Source organism: Engystomops pustulosus, chromosome 9, assembly GCF_040894005.1.
Source record: "Engystomops pustulosus chromosome 9, aEngPut4.maternal, whole genome shotgun sequence".
Taxonomy (NCBI): domain Eukaryota; kingdom Metazoa; phylum Chordata; class Amphibia; order Anura; family Leptodactylidae; genus Engystomops; species Engystomops pustulosus.
In genome coordinates, this window is record NC_092419.1 from 9,695,897 (window position 1) to 9,713,214 (window position 17,318).

A 17,318-nucleotide genomic window follows, 5' to 3' on the forward strand; every position below is an offset into this window, starting at 1 on the left:
CATGTTCTATATTGTCCGGTATAAGATCATGTACTATATGGTCCGGTATAAGATCATGTACTATATGGTCCGGTATAAGATCATGTACTATATGGTCCGGTATAAGATCATGTACTATATTGTCCGGTATAAGATCATGTACTATATGGTCCGGTATTAGATCATGTACTATATGGTCCGGTATATGATCATGTACTATATGGTCCGGTATAAGATCATGTACTATATGGTCCGGTATATGATCATGTACTATATGGTCCGGTATAAGACCATGTACTATATTGTCCGGTATAAGATCATGTACTATATGGTCCGGTATAAGATCATGTACTATATGGTCCGGTATAAGATCATGTACTATATGGTCTGGTATAAGATCATGTACTATATGGTCTGGTATAAGATCATGTACTATATGGTCCGGTATAAGATCATGTACTATATGGTCCGGTATAAGATCATGTACTATATGGTCTGGTATAAGATCATGTACTATATGGTCCGGTATTAGATCATGTACTATATGGTCCGGTATATGATCATGTACTATATGGTCCGGTATTAGATCATGTACTATATGGTCCGGTATATGATCATGTACTATATTGTCCGGTATAAGATCATGTACTATATTGTCCGGTATTAGATCATGTACTATATGGTCCGGTATAAGATCATGTACTATATGGTCCGGTATAAGATCATGTACTATATGGTCCGGTATTAGATCATGTACTATATGGTCCGGTATAAGATCATGTACTATATTGTCCGGTATTAGATCATGTACTATATGGTCCGGTATATGATCATGTACTATATGGTCCGGTATAAGATCATGTACTATATTGTCCGGTATTAGATCATGTACTATATGGTCCGGTATATGATCATGTACTATATGGTCCGGTATATGATCATGTACTATATGGTCCGGTATTAGATCATGTACTATATTGTCCGGTATAAGATCATGTACTATATGGTCCGGTATAAGATCATGTACTATATGGTCCGGTATAAGATCATGTACTATATTGTCCGGTATAAGATCATGTCCTATATGGTCCGGTATAAGATCATGTACTATATGGTCCGGTATAAGATCATGTACTATATGGTCCGGTATTAGATCATGTACTATATGGTCCGGTATTAGATCATGTACTATATGGTCCGGTATTAGATCATGTACTACATGGTCCGGTATAAGATCATGTTCTATATTGTCCGGTATAAGATCATGTACTATATGGTCCGGTATAAAATCATGTACTGTATGGTCCGGTATAAGATCATGTACTATATGGTCCAGTATAAAATCATGTACTGTATGGTCCGGTATAAGATCATGTACTATATGGTCCGGTATAAGATCATGTACTATATGGTCCGGTGTAAGATCATGTACTATATGGTCCGGTATAAGATCATGTACTATATGGTCCAGTATAAGAACATGTACTATATGGTCCGGTATTAGATCATGTACTATATGGTCCGGTATTAGATCATGTACTATATGGTCCGGTATAAGCAGATCCAGCATTGGTCTGGTATAGATGGTCCGGTAGATGATGTATTGCATGATCCAGTATAAGTAGATCATGTACTGTATGATCCGGTATAAGCATATGGGCCAGTATATTCAGAACCTGGATTGTGCAGATCATGTATTGTATGGCCCAGTACAAGCAGAACATGTACAGTATGATCCAATATATGGTCCCGTATATTCAGAACCTGTATTGTGCAGATCATGTATTGTATGGTCCAGTATATGGTCCAGTATATGGTCCAATATATCCAGAACCTGGATTGTGCAGATCATGTATTGTATGGTCCAGTATATGGTCCAGTATATGGTCCAGTATATGGTCCAGTATATTCAGAACCTTGTGCAGATCATGTACATCGGGGATGATGTATTGTATGGTCCAGTATATGCTCCAGTATATTCAGAACCTTGTGCAGATCATGTACATTGGGGTCGTTGTATTGTATGGTCCAGTATAAGCAGATGTCGTTATAAGTCCATTGTATCCGCCCGTGAATCATCCGGGCTGCGGCATCTACAATAAGGAGCGGAGATAGAGACCCTTTTATGAACCGTAATCTTTGGTTTTGCGCTGATTATTCCCACCTGCTCGTGGAGCCGGTGACACATCTCTGCGGGAGATTCCTGCTGGAGGAATGTGGCTGATTCACTTGTTTAGGGGGTGACTCAGTGCCCACTAACCTCCCGGGCATCTGACGGAGGATACAAGGGGGGGCAGTGTTAACCACTTCATAGCTGTAATGTCTCCTGGTTATATAGCAGCTTATATCCACCTATTATTTCCTTTCTTATGTTGTTTTATGGTATTTTATGCGAGGTTGGACAGATGCCACCTAGGATGGGTCATCTTCAGAGAAGGCAGCAGATAGTTGCTGCTGTTGGGATAAAGTTCTGATAGTACAGGAATATGATCCGCACACTTGTGGACACCGGTAGTCATGTGTCATGTAACTCTTCCATTAGTTCTACCGAGGAAGCCAAAAGAATTGGCGCTGGAGACCCGGAGCGCGACTCAGCTGGAGATATCATGGAAACCTGGAGACAGCGGGGCCCACCCGGTGCAAGTGTGCACAGTGCAGGTGGGTGCTTATACGTCAGGGAATGTATTGCCACGAAGACCCTGCGGGTCACTAGACACTGCGCGGTATTGTGCAAAAGTTTTAGGCAGGTGTGAATAAAAAAAATCGTTTCAGTGTAAAGCAATAAGAAGTTCTATTTATTTATAAAGAATTGAAAAATTGGGTCAGTAAAAGAGAAATCGATATTCCATGTGACCATGTGACCGCCCTTTAACCTTTAAAACAGGTTAAATTCTTCTCGGAACGTCGTTTTTTTGAAGGAACTCCGGAGGAAGGTTGTTCCAAACATCTTGCAGGACCAACCAGAGACTTGTTCTTCTCGTAATCCCGGACAGACTTGATCAGATCTGGGCTCTGTGGTGGCCATGTCATCACTTCCAGGGTATTTAGAATTTTCCATTATTCCATTATTTTCCACTCCTGCCTAAAACTTTTGCACAGGACTGTACAACTTCAAATAAAAGTGGAGTTCATTGCTAACACTCTGTATTCTTCCAAACCTCCTTAAAACCAGGAACCTTGTCTGAGGCCTAGTTTTTTTATATTCAAATGTCACCGGTAACCAGACCTACCCATATACTGGGGCTCATTTACTAAGGGTCCGAACACCGCACTTTCGTCGGATTTCCCGAATATTTCCACTTTGCCCTGAATTGCCCCGGGATTTTGGCGCACGTGATCAGATTGTGGTGCACCTGGGCCGGCTTGCATGCTACAGAAATCGGGGGTAGTGGCCGTCGGAGAACCCGACGGATTCGGAAAAACGGCAGAATTGAAAAAACGAATTGTGTCGCAAGATCAAGCACTCACATGCACCGGGAAGAACCGGGAAGGACCTCGGCGCAGAAGCGACGGATGCAGGAACTCGGGCGCACAAGCTTAGTGAATCAGCTCGGACTCAAATCCTCATTGGACAATGCACCACGGGATCGCGACGGGACCGGGTAAGTAAATTACATGATAGCTGTCTTGAGCGGTACTCCCGCTTTAAAGGGGTTGCCCACTTTATCGTAGAATGTTATCGTAGGTTATTTACCAATAAACATCTATTAAAATTTCTGCTCCACTTTCTTGACATGTAAAGTGAAGCCTCCTGTCCTCCTCCGATGGAGGGTCATGTGATCTCTAACTGCACATGTCCAATCCACCTTCCAGAACCTTAAGTTTGTATTCAAGAATACAATACAAGCTTAAGGTCCTGGAAGGTAGGTTGGTGGTCACATGATGACCCTTCTGCTCCGGCAACTTTATGGACAGGTATTCGAATATTGTTACGTACCGATATCTTGCCACCCACAACTTCTTTAGGTGAGGCCATCTCCATCCCTGCTGTACAGATTTACTTGCTAATTAAATTAACAGGTTAATTACTGGATTACGGCCCTAATTGGTTTGTTACATTCCTGGAGGGGCGTTGTTTTTACCAGTGGAATGAGGGATTATGTCAGTCTGGCAGGGATCATCGTTACTCTCATTCAACAATAGGATCTCCTAAACCTCACAGATCCCTCGGGAGACTTGTCTTTTCGCACCTCGTCTGTAATGAGTGAAGGGGGGGGGGTGGAGGATCTTTGGGTGGGGCTGTTTTTGTTTTGTCAAGTGGGACATGAAGACTTGAAAAGACATTATCAAGGCTTTAGAGAAACAGAGACACATGGAGAAGACTTGTCACGGCTCATTAACACCAACCAATTACCATATAGTGTATTAGTCTACACATAGATTGATAAACCTGGTGATAAATGATGGTCATGTGACCATGAGACATGCCCCATTGGATAAACTTTGCTGTGACGTAAGAATATTCCTGTAATATAGAATGTTATAGAGAAACCATATGGTGGCCTCCATGCCGGTTGAATAGTATCGGAGCCTATGGCTGTTGGGTTTCATTGTAAATGGTGGCAGTGAATTCAAGACCACACAGGTATCTATAGGTGTATCTATAATAGTCTAGGTAAAGAATACCGCCCCCTACTGGTTAGAAGGATCGGAAACAAAGGAATCAATGTTTCCCATTCATGAATCGTGGTCCTCGCCGGCACATGAATGAAACTTCCTGTCGTGGTCTATAAACCGGGATCGAAAGAGGAAGAATTATCTGCTGACTCCAATCACTTACTTCCCCATTAGTAGAAACAAAGTCAAAGGGAAACGAGACAACTGGACACACGCGCCGGTGGTGGCCCCCGGAAATATAATACAGAGGTGTCAGCAGGATATAGAAGAAAATTGTCGTAATTATTAAGGTTTATAGTAATGTCTCCATGGAGTTTAAATAAGTGACAGACCGGAATCCTTCACAATGAAGACTCGGTCCTCGGTAGACAAATTATTGTACATGTAATGGGACCAAGGATTATCAAAAAAGCTTCATTACAGACACCTTACAGCTGATCATTACAGCCTGGGACTATAGTAACATCCAGAGAGGTCACCAGAGGTCACAGGGGGCAGAGGGATCCGTCTGTAAGTCGGGTGTCCTTAAGTAGGGGACCGCCTGTACTACAATTCTACAAATGTGGCCTTCTTAACCTTATATATCTTTAGTGTATGGTGCTTGATGACCATCTTGAACAAAATATCATTTTGTGAAACTATTTCAAGAGACGTCAATCCCATATGTGATTGGAAAACTCATCTGGTGCTGGGACAGTGGTACCAAAAACTAAAAGAATGTGTAATTTACCCTGCTCCAGTTCTTGGTTCCATTGTTGTAGGAGGACTTCCTCAACTCCATGAAGGGCCAGATTACAGGAAGGGCTCCCGGGGTGCATGCCCCAGGGCCCCCACCAACATATTAATGCATATGTTCACTAGGATGTCATAATATACATCACGACAGGTTTCTAGTTTTGTTTTCTTTTCATATACAAAGTTCCTCATTACTGGTACGAGTTGTGGTATAAAGTGGGGATTTTTAAAATTACAAGGCTATGTCTGAGCAAAAATGAAGAATTACAAACACAATAGCCCACATTTTTCAAAAAGAGTGCAGGCTGTACTAGGTGTGGTTTGCCCGTGAACTGTGCAGAGTGCATCAGATAAATCAAAACTGGTGCATGGTCTTCATGAATCTGGCGCCCCCAGCACTGCTTGGGAATTCGGCACCATTTTTTGGTGCAGAATTGTGACGCTAACTTAGTGCCGACTAAGCAGTAACAGCCCCTTTAGGTTCACATTTTTTCCATCTTGTCGGGCACAGAGCAGCCGCAACACAAAACTGGCGCAGACACTTTATAAATACCTGTACAAGTAGATTACATGTTCTTTTAAGGGCAAAGAAAACTTTAATAAATATGAGCCATTAATTTCTAAATTCTTATGTTTCTTTTTTTTGCATTTTTTGTATAATGTTGTCTTCTCCCTTCTTTCCCACCTTTAGGCGACTGTTCCTCATAGCTACTTCAGTTCTTCTCCTCACCATAAGATCTACAACCAGAACATCAATGTGCCGCCCTATACTGATATAATCAGTGACCTCGCTCCCTACTCGGTTTACAATGTTCGTGTGTCCTGTTTGAACAGTGAGGGGGTCTCCCAGTGGACAGACTGGGTCCCGATGGAGACATTGGAAGGAGGTATGAGACAAGAGACTTAACACGTTGATGGTTGTGTTGAGTGTTGGACTGTGCCACATGAGGTTCCTCCAATTGTCCCTCCAAACCTTATACCGGAACCCATAGGAATAACAGCCTAAGGCTACATTCACACGATGGCGGTGGGCACACGTCGGCACCCAGCGCTGCTCACCCCACCCCTCTCCAAAGCAATATATGGTGCACGGCGCCAAATTACGGGGAGAGATAGGACACACGTGCGGCACCATACCGCTCCCAAATTACGCAGTGCACCTATTGCCTTCTATACGCCCCTCCCATATGTTCATGTAGCCTAAGTTGGTGGCTTCTTTCTGGAGGATAATCTAGGGTGGGGGTCCCCAGTCCGACACTGATTACGTTGCAATAGAGAAGTAATTTAACAAAGAATATCCATGTCTGAGAATATTGAAGATGCTAAATGATTAAGATGATTGTGTTGTATATTGTACGTCAAGCTGGAAAGGACATTGAGGAGGAACCAATCCTTAAAAGACAAAAATTCTCAGAAACTTGTATTGAAAATGAAACTTAAAAAACACTTGACATAAGGTGAATTTTCAGCTTAGTACTTCAGAAGTCCAGACATTTGTCTTGTTTTAATTTGAAGTGTCTCATCAGTTTTCTCGCGGCCTCTCTCCTCCGCCCGCTCTCCCTTTCCCTGGCAGGATATAAAAGGGTCGGAGCTGGTAAGAGGGGCTCCCTTTCAGCCCTGGCCCCTAAAAGTGATTAGTATACAAGACACAAGCGATACTGTCTGTGTCGCTGCCCTGCTGGCACCGTTTTCTTCCACTTCTCCTTGTGAGACAACTTTTTTTTTTTTTCACTTTATCTTTTAGCAGCCGCCCCACTTTATTTTTCCATGTTTGTGTCTCTTAATTAGTCGATGAGACTCGCCTTAAAAGCGTATTGCCTTTTAAAACATTTTAAGGGATTGTTTTGTGGGCACTTTTGCTGAATCTCATCAACTTGAGCTGCATTACCCAACACAGCCTAGACACTAGGGCGGCGCTGTTTGTAGCCCTAACCATGTAACATGTAACCCTCATAGCCTAGTTTTACTTGAGATTTATGTTTATCTTAACAGTTCCGTCCGGCCCCCCTCAAAATGTCACAGCGCTAAAGAACGAGACTGTCGTCATCATCACATGGAGAGAGCCAAGAGCGCCACTGAATGGTGTGTTGATGGGTTACAGACTGGCATACCAAACTAAGGATCAGCCAGAGGTACAAAATGCAATACTTACCCATGAAATTTGTATTATTGCTTGTCAGGAGGGTGGGGCTTGTAAAAGAAGGTGGAGTTTATAATAAATGGGTGTGGCATAATATATTAAAATTAGAATATATTTTAAATGCAAACTTAGCCAACCAATTGGCCGATTAAAGATGTACCCTCGATGTAAAAATTCATAAAAAAATTACTATCTAAAAATTTAGGCAGGGTTAGTAAATCTGCCTTAATTATGTTTTATTTACCAACCAGGTTGTGGTAGATGCTGGCCTGACCAGGGAGGTGATGCTGGACATGTTGCAGCCTGTGGACAATCTGACTGTTAGGGTCTGCTCTTACACGGTCGCGGGGGATGGTCCTTGGAGTGATCCAGTTCTTGCTTTAGTCACCGATTATGGTGAGGATCTTCAGGCAGGAAACCAATGGATATATTACATATATTATACTGTGATCACTAATGTCCTTCAATTTGATTTTTTATAGATTCCAAGTCACCTCAAGGTAAGGAACAAAATCCCAAAAGTAATTCTTGGTCCAGATCTACTAAGCCTTGAAGCCTCAGTTCTCCACCTGGATTTTATATTTGAAAACCTGATTCCATGTTTTTATGGGTTTATAACCCTTGGTACATGTACTACCTTAAAAATAATTCTCCTACCCAGTAGTTTATCTAAATATTGGTGGTTCGGCGATAGCCCGGGACCCAAGCCTTCTAGGGGGCCCATGGCCACCAAAACCACCCACCACGTTTTATACAGAGAAGGAAATTCACCCATGAAATCCTGATCCATGACGTCTGTTCACGCTCACAATACGCATGTACACAAGAGCCATTTCAGGACCCTTTTGAGGACTTCCAAAGGTCCTGAAACTGTAGATTGAAAGCTGGTAGAAGGGACACATCCTCCATTCCCTAAGGAGCTTGATCCTCGTGCAATATGTAGGACGTGAATTCCAGACTTGTACCGGCTATAATATCCATACATTCCAGGGACCACAACAGCCTTAATCCTCCCCTACTCCTACCCGATCTCTTAATTTTGAGTCCCAATATCTTGTCTTCTTAATTGTGACATCACTCTAGAAAGCTACAGCTGTATATGTTTTTTTTCCACAGCAGTCCGAGACATAGCATCATCTCTCTTCTCCTGGCATTGGTGGTATGTGATGTTGGTGGTAGCGGTGGCAGTTTTCGGGGCGATCGTTGGTGCCATCTTCCTTGCACGTGTCCGAAAGAAGGAGACACGATACGGGTGAGTGTTATATATCGTAATATATCAATAAAGATCAAAGAAGACACTTCATACAAGTCACTAATGTTGATTATGTGGCTGGTTTCATGTTCAGGGAGGCCTTTGAACCTACCGTGGAACAAGGAGAACTTGTGGTCCGGTACAGAGTAAGGAAGTCTTATAGTAGAAGAACCACAGAAGCCACTTGTAAGTCTTTAAAACCAACCTTCTATAGGGTCATAGATCTGGGAATTTGGTTTAACCTTCCATGTCAACTATATCCCATCAGACTAGGCCTAGGTCATAAACTGATTTTATACCCCATATTCGTAGCAGAATGTGAAGGCTAGTATTGTGTCTGTATCCCAGATATCCCAGTATTGTGACTATATCCCAGATTTCGTTGTTGCGTACAGTTTCATTGGGGGTCATTTACTAAGGGCCCGATTTGCGTTTTCCCGACGTGTTACCCGAATATTTCCGATTTGCGCCGATTTTTCCTGAATTGCCCCGGGATTTTGGAGCACGCGATATGATTGTGGCGCATCGGCACCGGCATGCACGAGACGGACATGGGGGGGCATGGCCATAAAAAAACCTGACAATTCCGGAAAAAACGCCGCATTTAAAAAAAAAAAAGTGTCGCTCGACGCGTGCTTACCTGCACCCAGCATAGCTTGGTGAACTTCAGTGCACCCGGTGAATTTCAGCGCAGCAGCGACACCTGGTAGACGTCGGAGGAACTGCATTAATGAATCCCTGCCGGACCCGCAGAGAACGTGCCGCTGTATCGCGAATGGACCGGGTAAGTAAATCTGCCCCATTGTTTTCAATGGTTGAGGCCACTCAAACCCAGGCATGAAGCTGGAGATGTGATGGGCTAGTAAACTTTGGGAATATCCTGTTGCTTTCAGTTGAAATAAAGTTCAGCCCTGGGCGGAATTTGGTCTTATGTAACCAATAAATATTTATGACTTGCCTAATAAGCCAGATGTCAGGATAGACCCCTGTGTACAGACGGGGAATTAACACAGGGATAGGTGGGGTTGCCTTCTAGACCAGATTGATAGATTTGGAGAATTGGAGGAGTCTGCAGAGAATCTGTTCGTACTCCATCCATTTGGCTGAACATCAGGAAATTCCTGCTCATGTTTTGTGCTGAATAACACTGGGATCCAGACAACTCCATGGTTACAGGAAGACCTTTCTCTTAGCGATGGCTCCCTCCAAGCCAAAGCCTCTAAGGACCAGCTGGAGGGATATGTTTTCGAGGAAAAACATTGTATAAATTCTAGAGGATGACTATTGAAAATCTGATAAATTTCTTGATTTCCTGTGTGCTCAGATTTTGTGGTCAGAATTTGATATAAAGTCTGGAACTTTTACTATCCAGTCAGGAAATCTGAGGAGAATAAAGTCATATTTATAAAGTCCATATTGCTAAAAGGGGATTAAAGATATTGGGGCACATTTACTTACCCGTCTCGTTGACGCTGCCAATCCAGAATTCCAGTGATAACTTTCAATGGGGCACATTTACTTACACATCCCGTCGCGATCCCGCGGCGAGTTGTCCGCCGAGGATTAGGAGCTGCCGCGATTCACTAAGATCGTGCGTCCAATTTCCTGCATGTGTTGCTTCCCCGCTCAGGTCCACCGGAGTTCACCTTCTTCTTCCCGGTGTATGTCAGTGCTGATCTTGCAACACAATTTCATTTTTAAATTCCACGGTTTGTCCGAATCAGTCGGGTTGTCCGACAGCCACGCCCCCCAGATTTGTGTTGCATGAAAGCCGATGCGGCACAATCCCATCTCGTGTGCCAAAAACCCGGGGGCAATTCCGCGCAAAACGGAAATGCGTCCGACGGACCCTTAGTAAATGTACCCCATAATGTATCTCTTATCCACAAGGTAGGGGATAAGTTACAGGTCACTGAGGTCCAACCAATAGGATGACGATAAAAATGGGACACCAAAAGTCCTCCTGTGAACTTGACCAGAAATTTCCCCAATCATCAGCAGTCAGTACCGTTAGTCAGTGGTGTATATATACTGTATATTGTTCATTGGTTTTAACTGGTGAAACCTCAGTTGACACTGAAAGTAGGGACCTTTTCTTTGACAGTTCTCTATACAGTATCTGAATATCACACAACACCCAAGCCCCCGTTGCCCCAAATCCCTCCTGCTGTCTCTACACAACTGTACCTCGATAAATGTCTTTGTAGGTCTATGTTGCAATAGTAATTTCCATAAAGATTGAGACTCATGCTCTTCACTTTCCAGTGAACCGACTGGGCATTAGTGACGATCTTAAAGAGAAGCTCCGAGACGTTATGGTGGATCGGCACAAACTCACACTAGGCAAAACCCTTGGAGAAGGTAGGTGGGATCACCTTATTCACCTTGGCTGCCCTCACTATGTGCTTCTTATACACTGGTGCCCAAAATTGTACAGAGTATCACACTAGGGATTTGGATGAGGGCAAAACAATGTCCTTATCATGAGAATCTATTCCTCTCTTGATACATCCCATAATTGTATTTGTCTCTCCTGGCACTGGCCTTTAAAGTCTTCTGTCCTCCATGTTCCTGTCTATTTATGTTTTTGGCCATAGATTTTGTAAGCGGGTCTGTTTATTTACAAACGGTAGGGGACCATGAGAGAGGTCCTCAAAGGTTCCTTCAAGTATAAGAGGTTTAAGAGGTTCCTTCAAGGTTCTCAAAATTCCTCCCCTTCTTCCTTGTTAACACACATCTGAAACATAAGTAAATAGGAGAATAATGTTGTACAATTACCAAGAGTAATTTCCCTAAAATATGCGCCCCTCTTCTTATTCCGTCTTTTTTGGTCCCGTATTCTGATCTTTTGTGGGTTCCTGGTTTAGAGAAAGTTGTGTCTGGGACTAGTTACATTCTGTAGGAAACGGAGTAAAATAAAATCTCCCCTGGGACTCGTTTTCCTCCCGTCTTTCCCATCAGACCTGAGTTTTGCAGCTCACAGGACGGGTTCCTGCTGTCTCATCCACGCTGTGTTTTCCTATGTGTGGGAACAGTCAGACAGTAACACGAGCCTCGCAGGCCCCACTTCCGTTCACTGTCTTATCCTACACAGTCTGGAAAAGCGATCGGAAAAGAGCTCTTGGTCTAATGGCTTCCTCCAGCTTCCTCCTGGGAGACTGATCTCCTGCCAGATTTGTTTCGACTATTCCTGTAGGGCAACTTGTTAACCCAGCGGCTGCTGATTCCTGAGGGGTCCCTGAAGGTCAATAATGGCTGTAACTTTTTGTCGTGAACATAAATGTGTGACCTTGTTGAGACGGTTTCATTTTTGGACCATTGTCAGACTGTAGACCACCATATTACGGACAACATGGACTCAGAGACCATCCAAGATACTTCTTTTAGCCACAGCCTGCAGGTCCATCTCTTCCCCAAACATACAATCAGAAATACATCCTTAGCTATAGGTGGTCTCCACCAGACCCTCCTGCACTTTACATGATGATATGGCCGATATTTCTTTTGTTGTTGATACATATTGAATGATGGCACCATGATGATGCAACATTGTGGGTGTTGGGCCATATAGACCCAAGAGGTCCACTCCCTCCATCAATGTAGTCAAGATGACCACCGATACGTTACCGCGTGCATGGATGTTCTGTTCACCGATCCAATGTCCATGTGACTCTTGTGATTGATTCTTAGGAGAGTTCGGTTCGGTCATGGAAGGTCAGTTGAATCAGGATGACTACATTCTCAAGGTGGCGGTGAAGACCATGAAGAGTAGGTGTCTGCTGATCTCGTCCTCAGTATTTTTACGTCTAGTTTTTTGATTATGGTTGGCGGAACAGTTTCACCATATTATAATTTTTCCCCCCATTGCTTCTTCGCCATCAGTTGCCATCTGCACCCGGACGGAGATGGAAGATTTCCTGAGTGAGGCCGTGTGTATGAAGGAATTCGATCATCCTAACGTCATGCGTCTCATCGGTAAGTGTTATGTCTGGTCCTGCAGGAGAACTAAATGATATGTAATAATTCTCCATGGAAACCCTCCTGCCTCCTGTCAGTGAATAGAAATATTAAAGGAGAGCAACTATGACGACTCTACTATGAGAAGTAGATGGTAGATTCCTCCCGCTGCCTCTGCCCTAATCTGCAGTTTAATAATTTTGGAATCTAATCTAACTTGTTAAAAACTGTATTTTAGTAATATGTAAATTAACTGCAGAGGCTACTGGGGCGTGTCCTATCCTGGCCGGGCACTGGGAGCTAAGGCTACTCCACGCCCCAGGAGCCTCTGCAGGTAATTTGAAACAAGTTTGATTAGGATCCAGGACTATTGAATTACAGTTTAGGACAAAGGCAGGAGGAGGAATCTACCATCACATCTACTTCTAATGATAGATTCCTCATGGAGGGTTTCCTTTAAATCCCCCCCCCTCCCCCATCCCTCAGAAGGTTGTAATATATTGATTGACGTGGGTCTTGTCAATTATACAGTATCTTATCAATATAATATTTTTATTTGGATTTAATAAAAATGGGCAGAACTTTTTTTTAATATAATGAATTGTCTTTGTAAAGCTCTACGGAATATGATGGTCCTGTACAAATAACGATTATTATTAATTATCTGTAAATTAAAAAAACGTCTGTGATATTAATACTGAGTAAAGGATGTTTTATTTAAAGGACATCTAAATCCATCCTGATAAACCAGGGACATTACTCATAGATCCAGGCACCGGGACCGTGATCGTCTTACATTTGTTATCCATGGCTTCCTTCCTTCTAGAATCAACTTGTATAATTATGCTAATGAGCCCGATTATTACTTTACTGATTATGAGCCTGATTATAACTTTTATAATTCTGCTAAAGGGCTCTGGGCGTGTATTAGAATCTCTCTGTGCTCTGGCATCACAAGCTGTTGTTACAGAAGGAAGTAACAATGTAACAATCTGTGAAGATACAGCATGAAGCACTTCTGGCTCATTAACATAATTGAGTTGATTTTAGAAGGAATAAGGAATGGCTAACAAATATGGCCCATCCTTGGTTGGGAGGGACTTTGGTAACACTCCCCAGAGCTCTTCAGACTCATTAGCATACATTTAAAAAATATTTTATTAGGAAAAAGCCCATGGATAACAAATATAAGAGGGTTAACACAGTCCCGGTGCCTGGATCTATGAGTAATGTCCCTGGTTTATCAGGATGGTGGAGTTTTCCTGACATGTCTCTTTAAGACGATATTTAAATACCTGTGCAAGCAGCTTACACCTAAAAGAACTTGCAAAGTCCGACAGAAAACTGGTGCACGACCCTTAGTAAATGTGCCCCTATATGTTAGACAGAGCCTTCAGCTTTCAGTTCAGGGGCCCCAAACTCAACTAAGTTTGGAGTTCACCTCATACCAATATCGGTCCTGGTTATCATAGAATCTATTGCTTCTTGCTCTGCCGTAGCTTCAAATTATATTGGCTAAAAATATTGAGATCCTTATGTGAGATATAATATATATATATATATACAAAAAATTTCAAGATTTTTTAAAGAGCACACTTGACCATCTTAAAGCCTTTAATCCCCGGGGAATTTACGATCTTGTATTGCATTGGGGAGATTTCATTATTGTGACAAAAAGCACAAAAACACAAAATCCAAAGCAAGAAAATCTGGATGTTTTTGTGTCTTTTTAAACTAAACCCTTGGTTGCCACCTAGTGGTAGGAGGTATGTACTGCGCCCTTTAAAAAAACTCGTGTGCCAAAACACCCAGCGGCTCCTCCCTTGTGCTGGATATCATTTTTGGACACTTGATCCCTAGATTCTGATGAAGTATTTTTCTCCAGTGATTTTTGGGTGTGCCGCCATTACCACCGTGTATCCCAGTGTGTTATGGATGGGTGTCTTCAAGTTACGGCGTCGCTTTACTAAAAGCATTTATTTTTTTACGTCCACAAAATTTTCTACTAATATTTCATGTTATGAGGTTAAATTCAATTTATTACTTAAAGGGGCCACAAACTTTTTTTGTTACATTTATTACCCATGGATCACATGATCAGCAGACGTGGCAGATGTGTATAATCCAGTCTCATCGTGCACTTTAGTTGCGGTAAATTTTCTCTTCGTCTCCTTCTTTTAGGGGTCTGCCTTCAGAACACGGAGAATGAAGGATACCCGTCGCCCGTCGTGATTTTGCCGTTCATGAAACATGGCGACCTGCACAGCTTCCTGCTGTATTCTCGACTTGGAGATGCTCCATTGGTATGTACAGTTATTCTACGGTAATGGAAATATCTAAATTAAATGACAAGTGGGTGTGTTCCCAAGTAGGGGGGTATAATACAAGTGGGGGGGTTTAATACAAAGTATGTTGGATAGGGCTCCCCCCTTATCAGAGGAGGTTCTTCTGTTGCGACCTCCATCACAACAACGATGGGTCCTATCCAGCCCCATACCAATGGAGTGGTGGTCAACCATATGCATTGCCGATCCATTCAACCCTATGAGACTGGCAAAGGCTTGACAGAAATGCCTTAGTGTTGCATTGAGTAGATCCACCACCCATTCAAACCAGGTGAGAAGACGCCCAATTCTTGTGATGGACGTGTGGGGGCCGATCGGTGACCTGTATCATATATTTGCTTGCAGTATCTCCCAACGCAGATGCTGGTAAAGTTCATGACCGATATTGCCAGCGGCATGGAGTATCTCAGCAACAAGAACTTCATCCACAGAGACCTGGCTGCCCGGAATTGCATGTAATTATCCTCTCCATTTTTTGATTTGACCTGCATGACCATTCCATAACCCGCTTTACCTTTGTGGTTGGGTGGATAATTGCCTTGGACATCTTGGGCTTGTGTCCTCTGCATCTAACACCTGATTCTCTACCCACCATCCAGGCTGAACGAGAACATGAACGTCTGTGTGGCCGATTTTGGTTTGTCCAAGAAAATCTACAATGGAGATTATTATCGGCAAGGGCGGATTGCCAAGATGCCAGTGAAATGGATTGCGATAGAAAGCCTGGCCGACCGGGTGTACACCACCAAGAGCGACGTGGTGAGGGGCATCACTGCGCTATTCTCTAAGGTCGCATGTTACAGACTAGTCAATCTGAAGTCCAAAAAGATTCCAAAATAATCTAAGTTACAGAACAGTACAAGGGTATTCAGCATTTATAGTAAGAGTTCATTATTGAGGGTCCTTAAGACTATATCAACCAGAAGATCAGGAGGATCAAATATGAACTAATGATTCAATTACAAAAATGCAGTACCTCATATCACCTGTAGGGGTACGGTGACTCAAACCCTTTGCCCCCCCTGCTTCCTGATAAATGTGGCGGTGTGGGTGTAGACTATAGCTGGTGCACGGGCGTAGAGTGTCCCAATGCCGGGCCACTCCATGGCCCAGCACCATCCCCAACCAACACGCAAAAAAGTCAGAAAGGGCGCATTTCCCGTCTCTGTGCCGGGAATTGCATCAAAATTTGGGTGCATGGGTCAATAGATGCTTAATGACTTATATTCTTCTCTTTTCAGTGGTCTTTTGGAGTCACCATGTGGGAAATTGCTACACGAGGCCAAACACCATATCCCGGGGTGGAGAACAGTGAAATCTATGACTACTTGAGACAAGGGAATCGGCTGAAGCAGCCACCAGATTGCCTGGATGGATTGTAAGTATAAGGCTCTGCTTTATCGCTGACCATAATAATAAGCTTATATATCGATGTTGCATAAAGAGTTGCAACGTTTTGCCACCGGGGACCGACAGTGGATGGGGGCAATTAGATGGTTAGGATCGGAGGGCCTTGCGGCCGTGTCACACTGGCTTTCTCCTAAATTAGGCCTCATTTACCTCTTTCTGGGCCAGCAGACAAGAAGTAAGAAAAAGGAGCGGGAGGCCGTAGTATGGTAGATAGTCCCCCGGGCCACTCCTGGTGTATATAGGTGGTTAACCTCTGGCAGGTGGCAGAAAGGAGGCCCTTGGTGTTCACGGAGGGCCAGGGATGTACAAAGGAGACACTGAATTGGCACGGTAAAAACTTAAAGTTCCTTTAATGGAAAACACAGTCTAAATAGCAGCTTAGTACAAGCTGACAATGGTTAATCTCGTGGCAAGCAAATCTGTCTGTTTGTTGGCTTCAATGTAGGAAACAGGAACAAAACTTGAGGGGCTGCAGAGGGTGCGGTCACAATCGGGGCCCAAGAGACTTAGGGGCCCATATGGTGTACCTTTCCTATATGAGAAAACTAGTACTATAAACAATACATTATAATTGGGGGCCTCATGCACATTTTGAACTGGGCGCCTGACACATTCAAGTTAGGCAACAATTCAATGTCCTGGTCCTATAGGTCAGGTAGACTGGCTTGTCTCTTTGGGAGCCCATTTGGCTCTGCTGCAACAACAGCTTAACATTGCCTGGATAGTGTCTGTAGACACCCTGGGGCAGATTTACCTACCCGGTCGATTCGCGATCCAGCGGTGGGTTCCCAGACGCTGATTCGGGTCTTCCGGTGATTCACTAAGGTAGTGCGCCCGATGTCCACCAGGTGTTGCTGCTGCGCTGAAGTCCGTCGGAGTTCAC

General features: G+C 43.4%; 1 protein-coding gene across 1 annotated transcript in view; it reads left to right on the plus strand.

Moving 5' to 3' along the window:
• Window positions 1-17,318, plus strand: part of AXL (AXL receptor tyrosine kinase) — a 60,582-nt gene that overhangs the window by 36,415 nt on the left and 6,849 nt on the right. Inside the window, exons 6-19 of the mRNA XM_072122975.1 lie at window positions 2,522-2,637; window positions 6,023-6,218; window positions 7,324-7,463; window positions 7,723-7,867; window positions 7,954-7,971; window positions 8,588-8,723; window positions 8,818-8,909; window positions 10,989-11,084; window positions 12,414-12,491; window positions 12,606-12,698; window positions 14,862-14,983; window positions 15,371-15,480; window positions 15,625-15,784; window positions 16,267-16,403. Of these exons, the coding sequence (XP_071979076.1) occupies window positions 2,522-2,637; window positions 6,023-6,218; window positions 7,324-7,463; window positions 7,723-7,867; window positions 7,954-7,971; window positions 8,588-8,723; window positions 8,818-8,909; window positions 10,989-11,084; window positions 12,414-12,491; window positions 12,606-12,698; window positions 14,862-14,983; window positions 15,371-15,480; window positions 15,625-15,784; window positions 16,267-16,403 (1,639 nt within the window). The remainder of the gene's footprint in view (window positions 1-2,521; window positions 2,638-6,022; window positions 6,219-7,323; window positions 7,464-7,722; window positions 7,868-7,953; window positions 7,972-8,587; window positions 8,724-8,817; window positions 8,910-10,988; window positions 11,085-12,413; window positions 12,492-12,605; window positions 12,699-14,861; window positions 14,984-15,370; window positions 15,481-15,624; window positions 15,785-16,266; window positions 16,404-17,318) is intronic.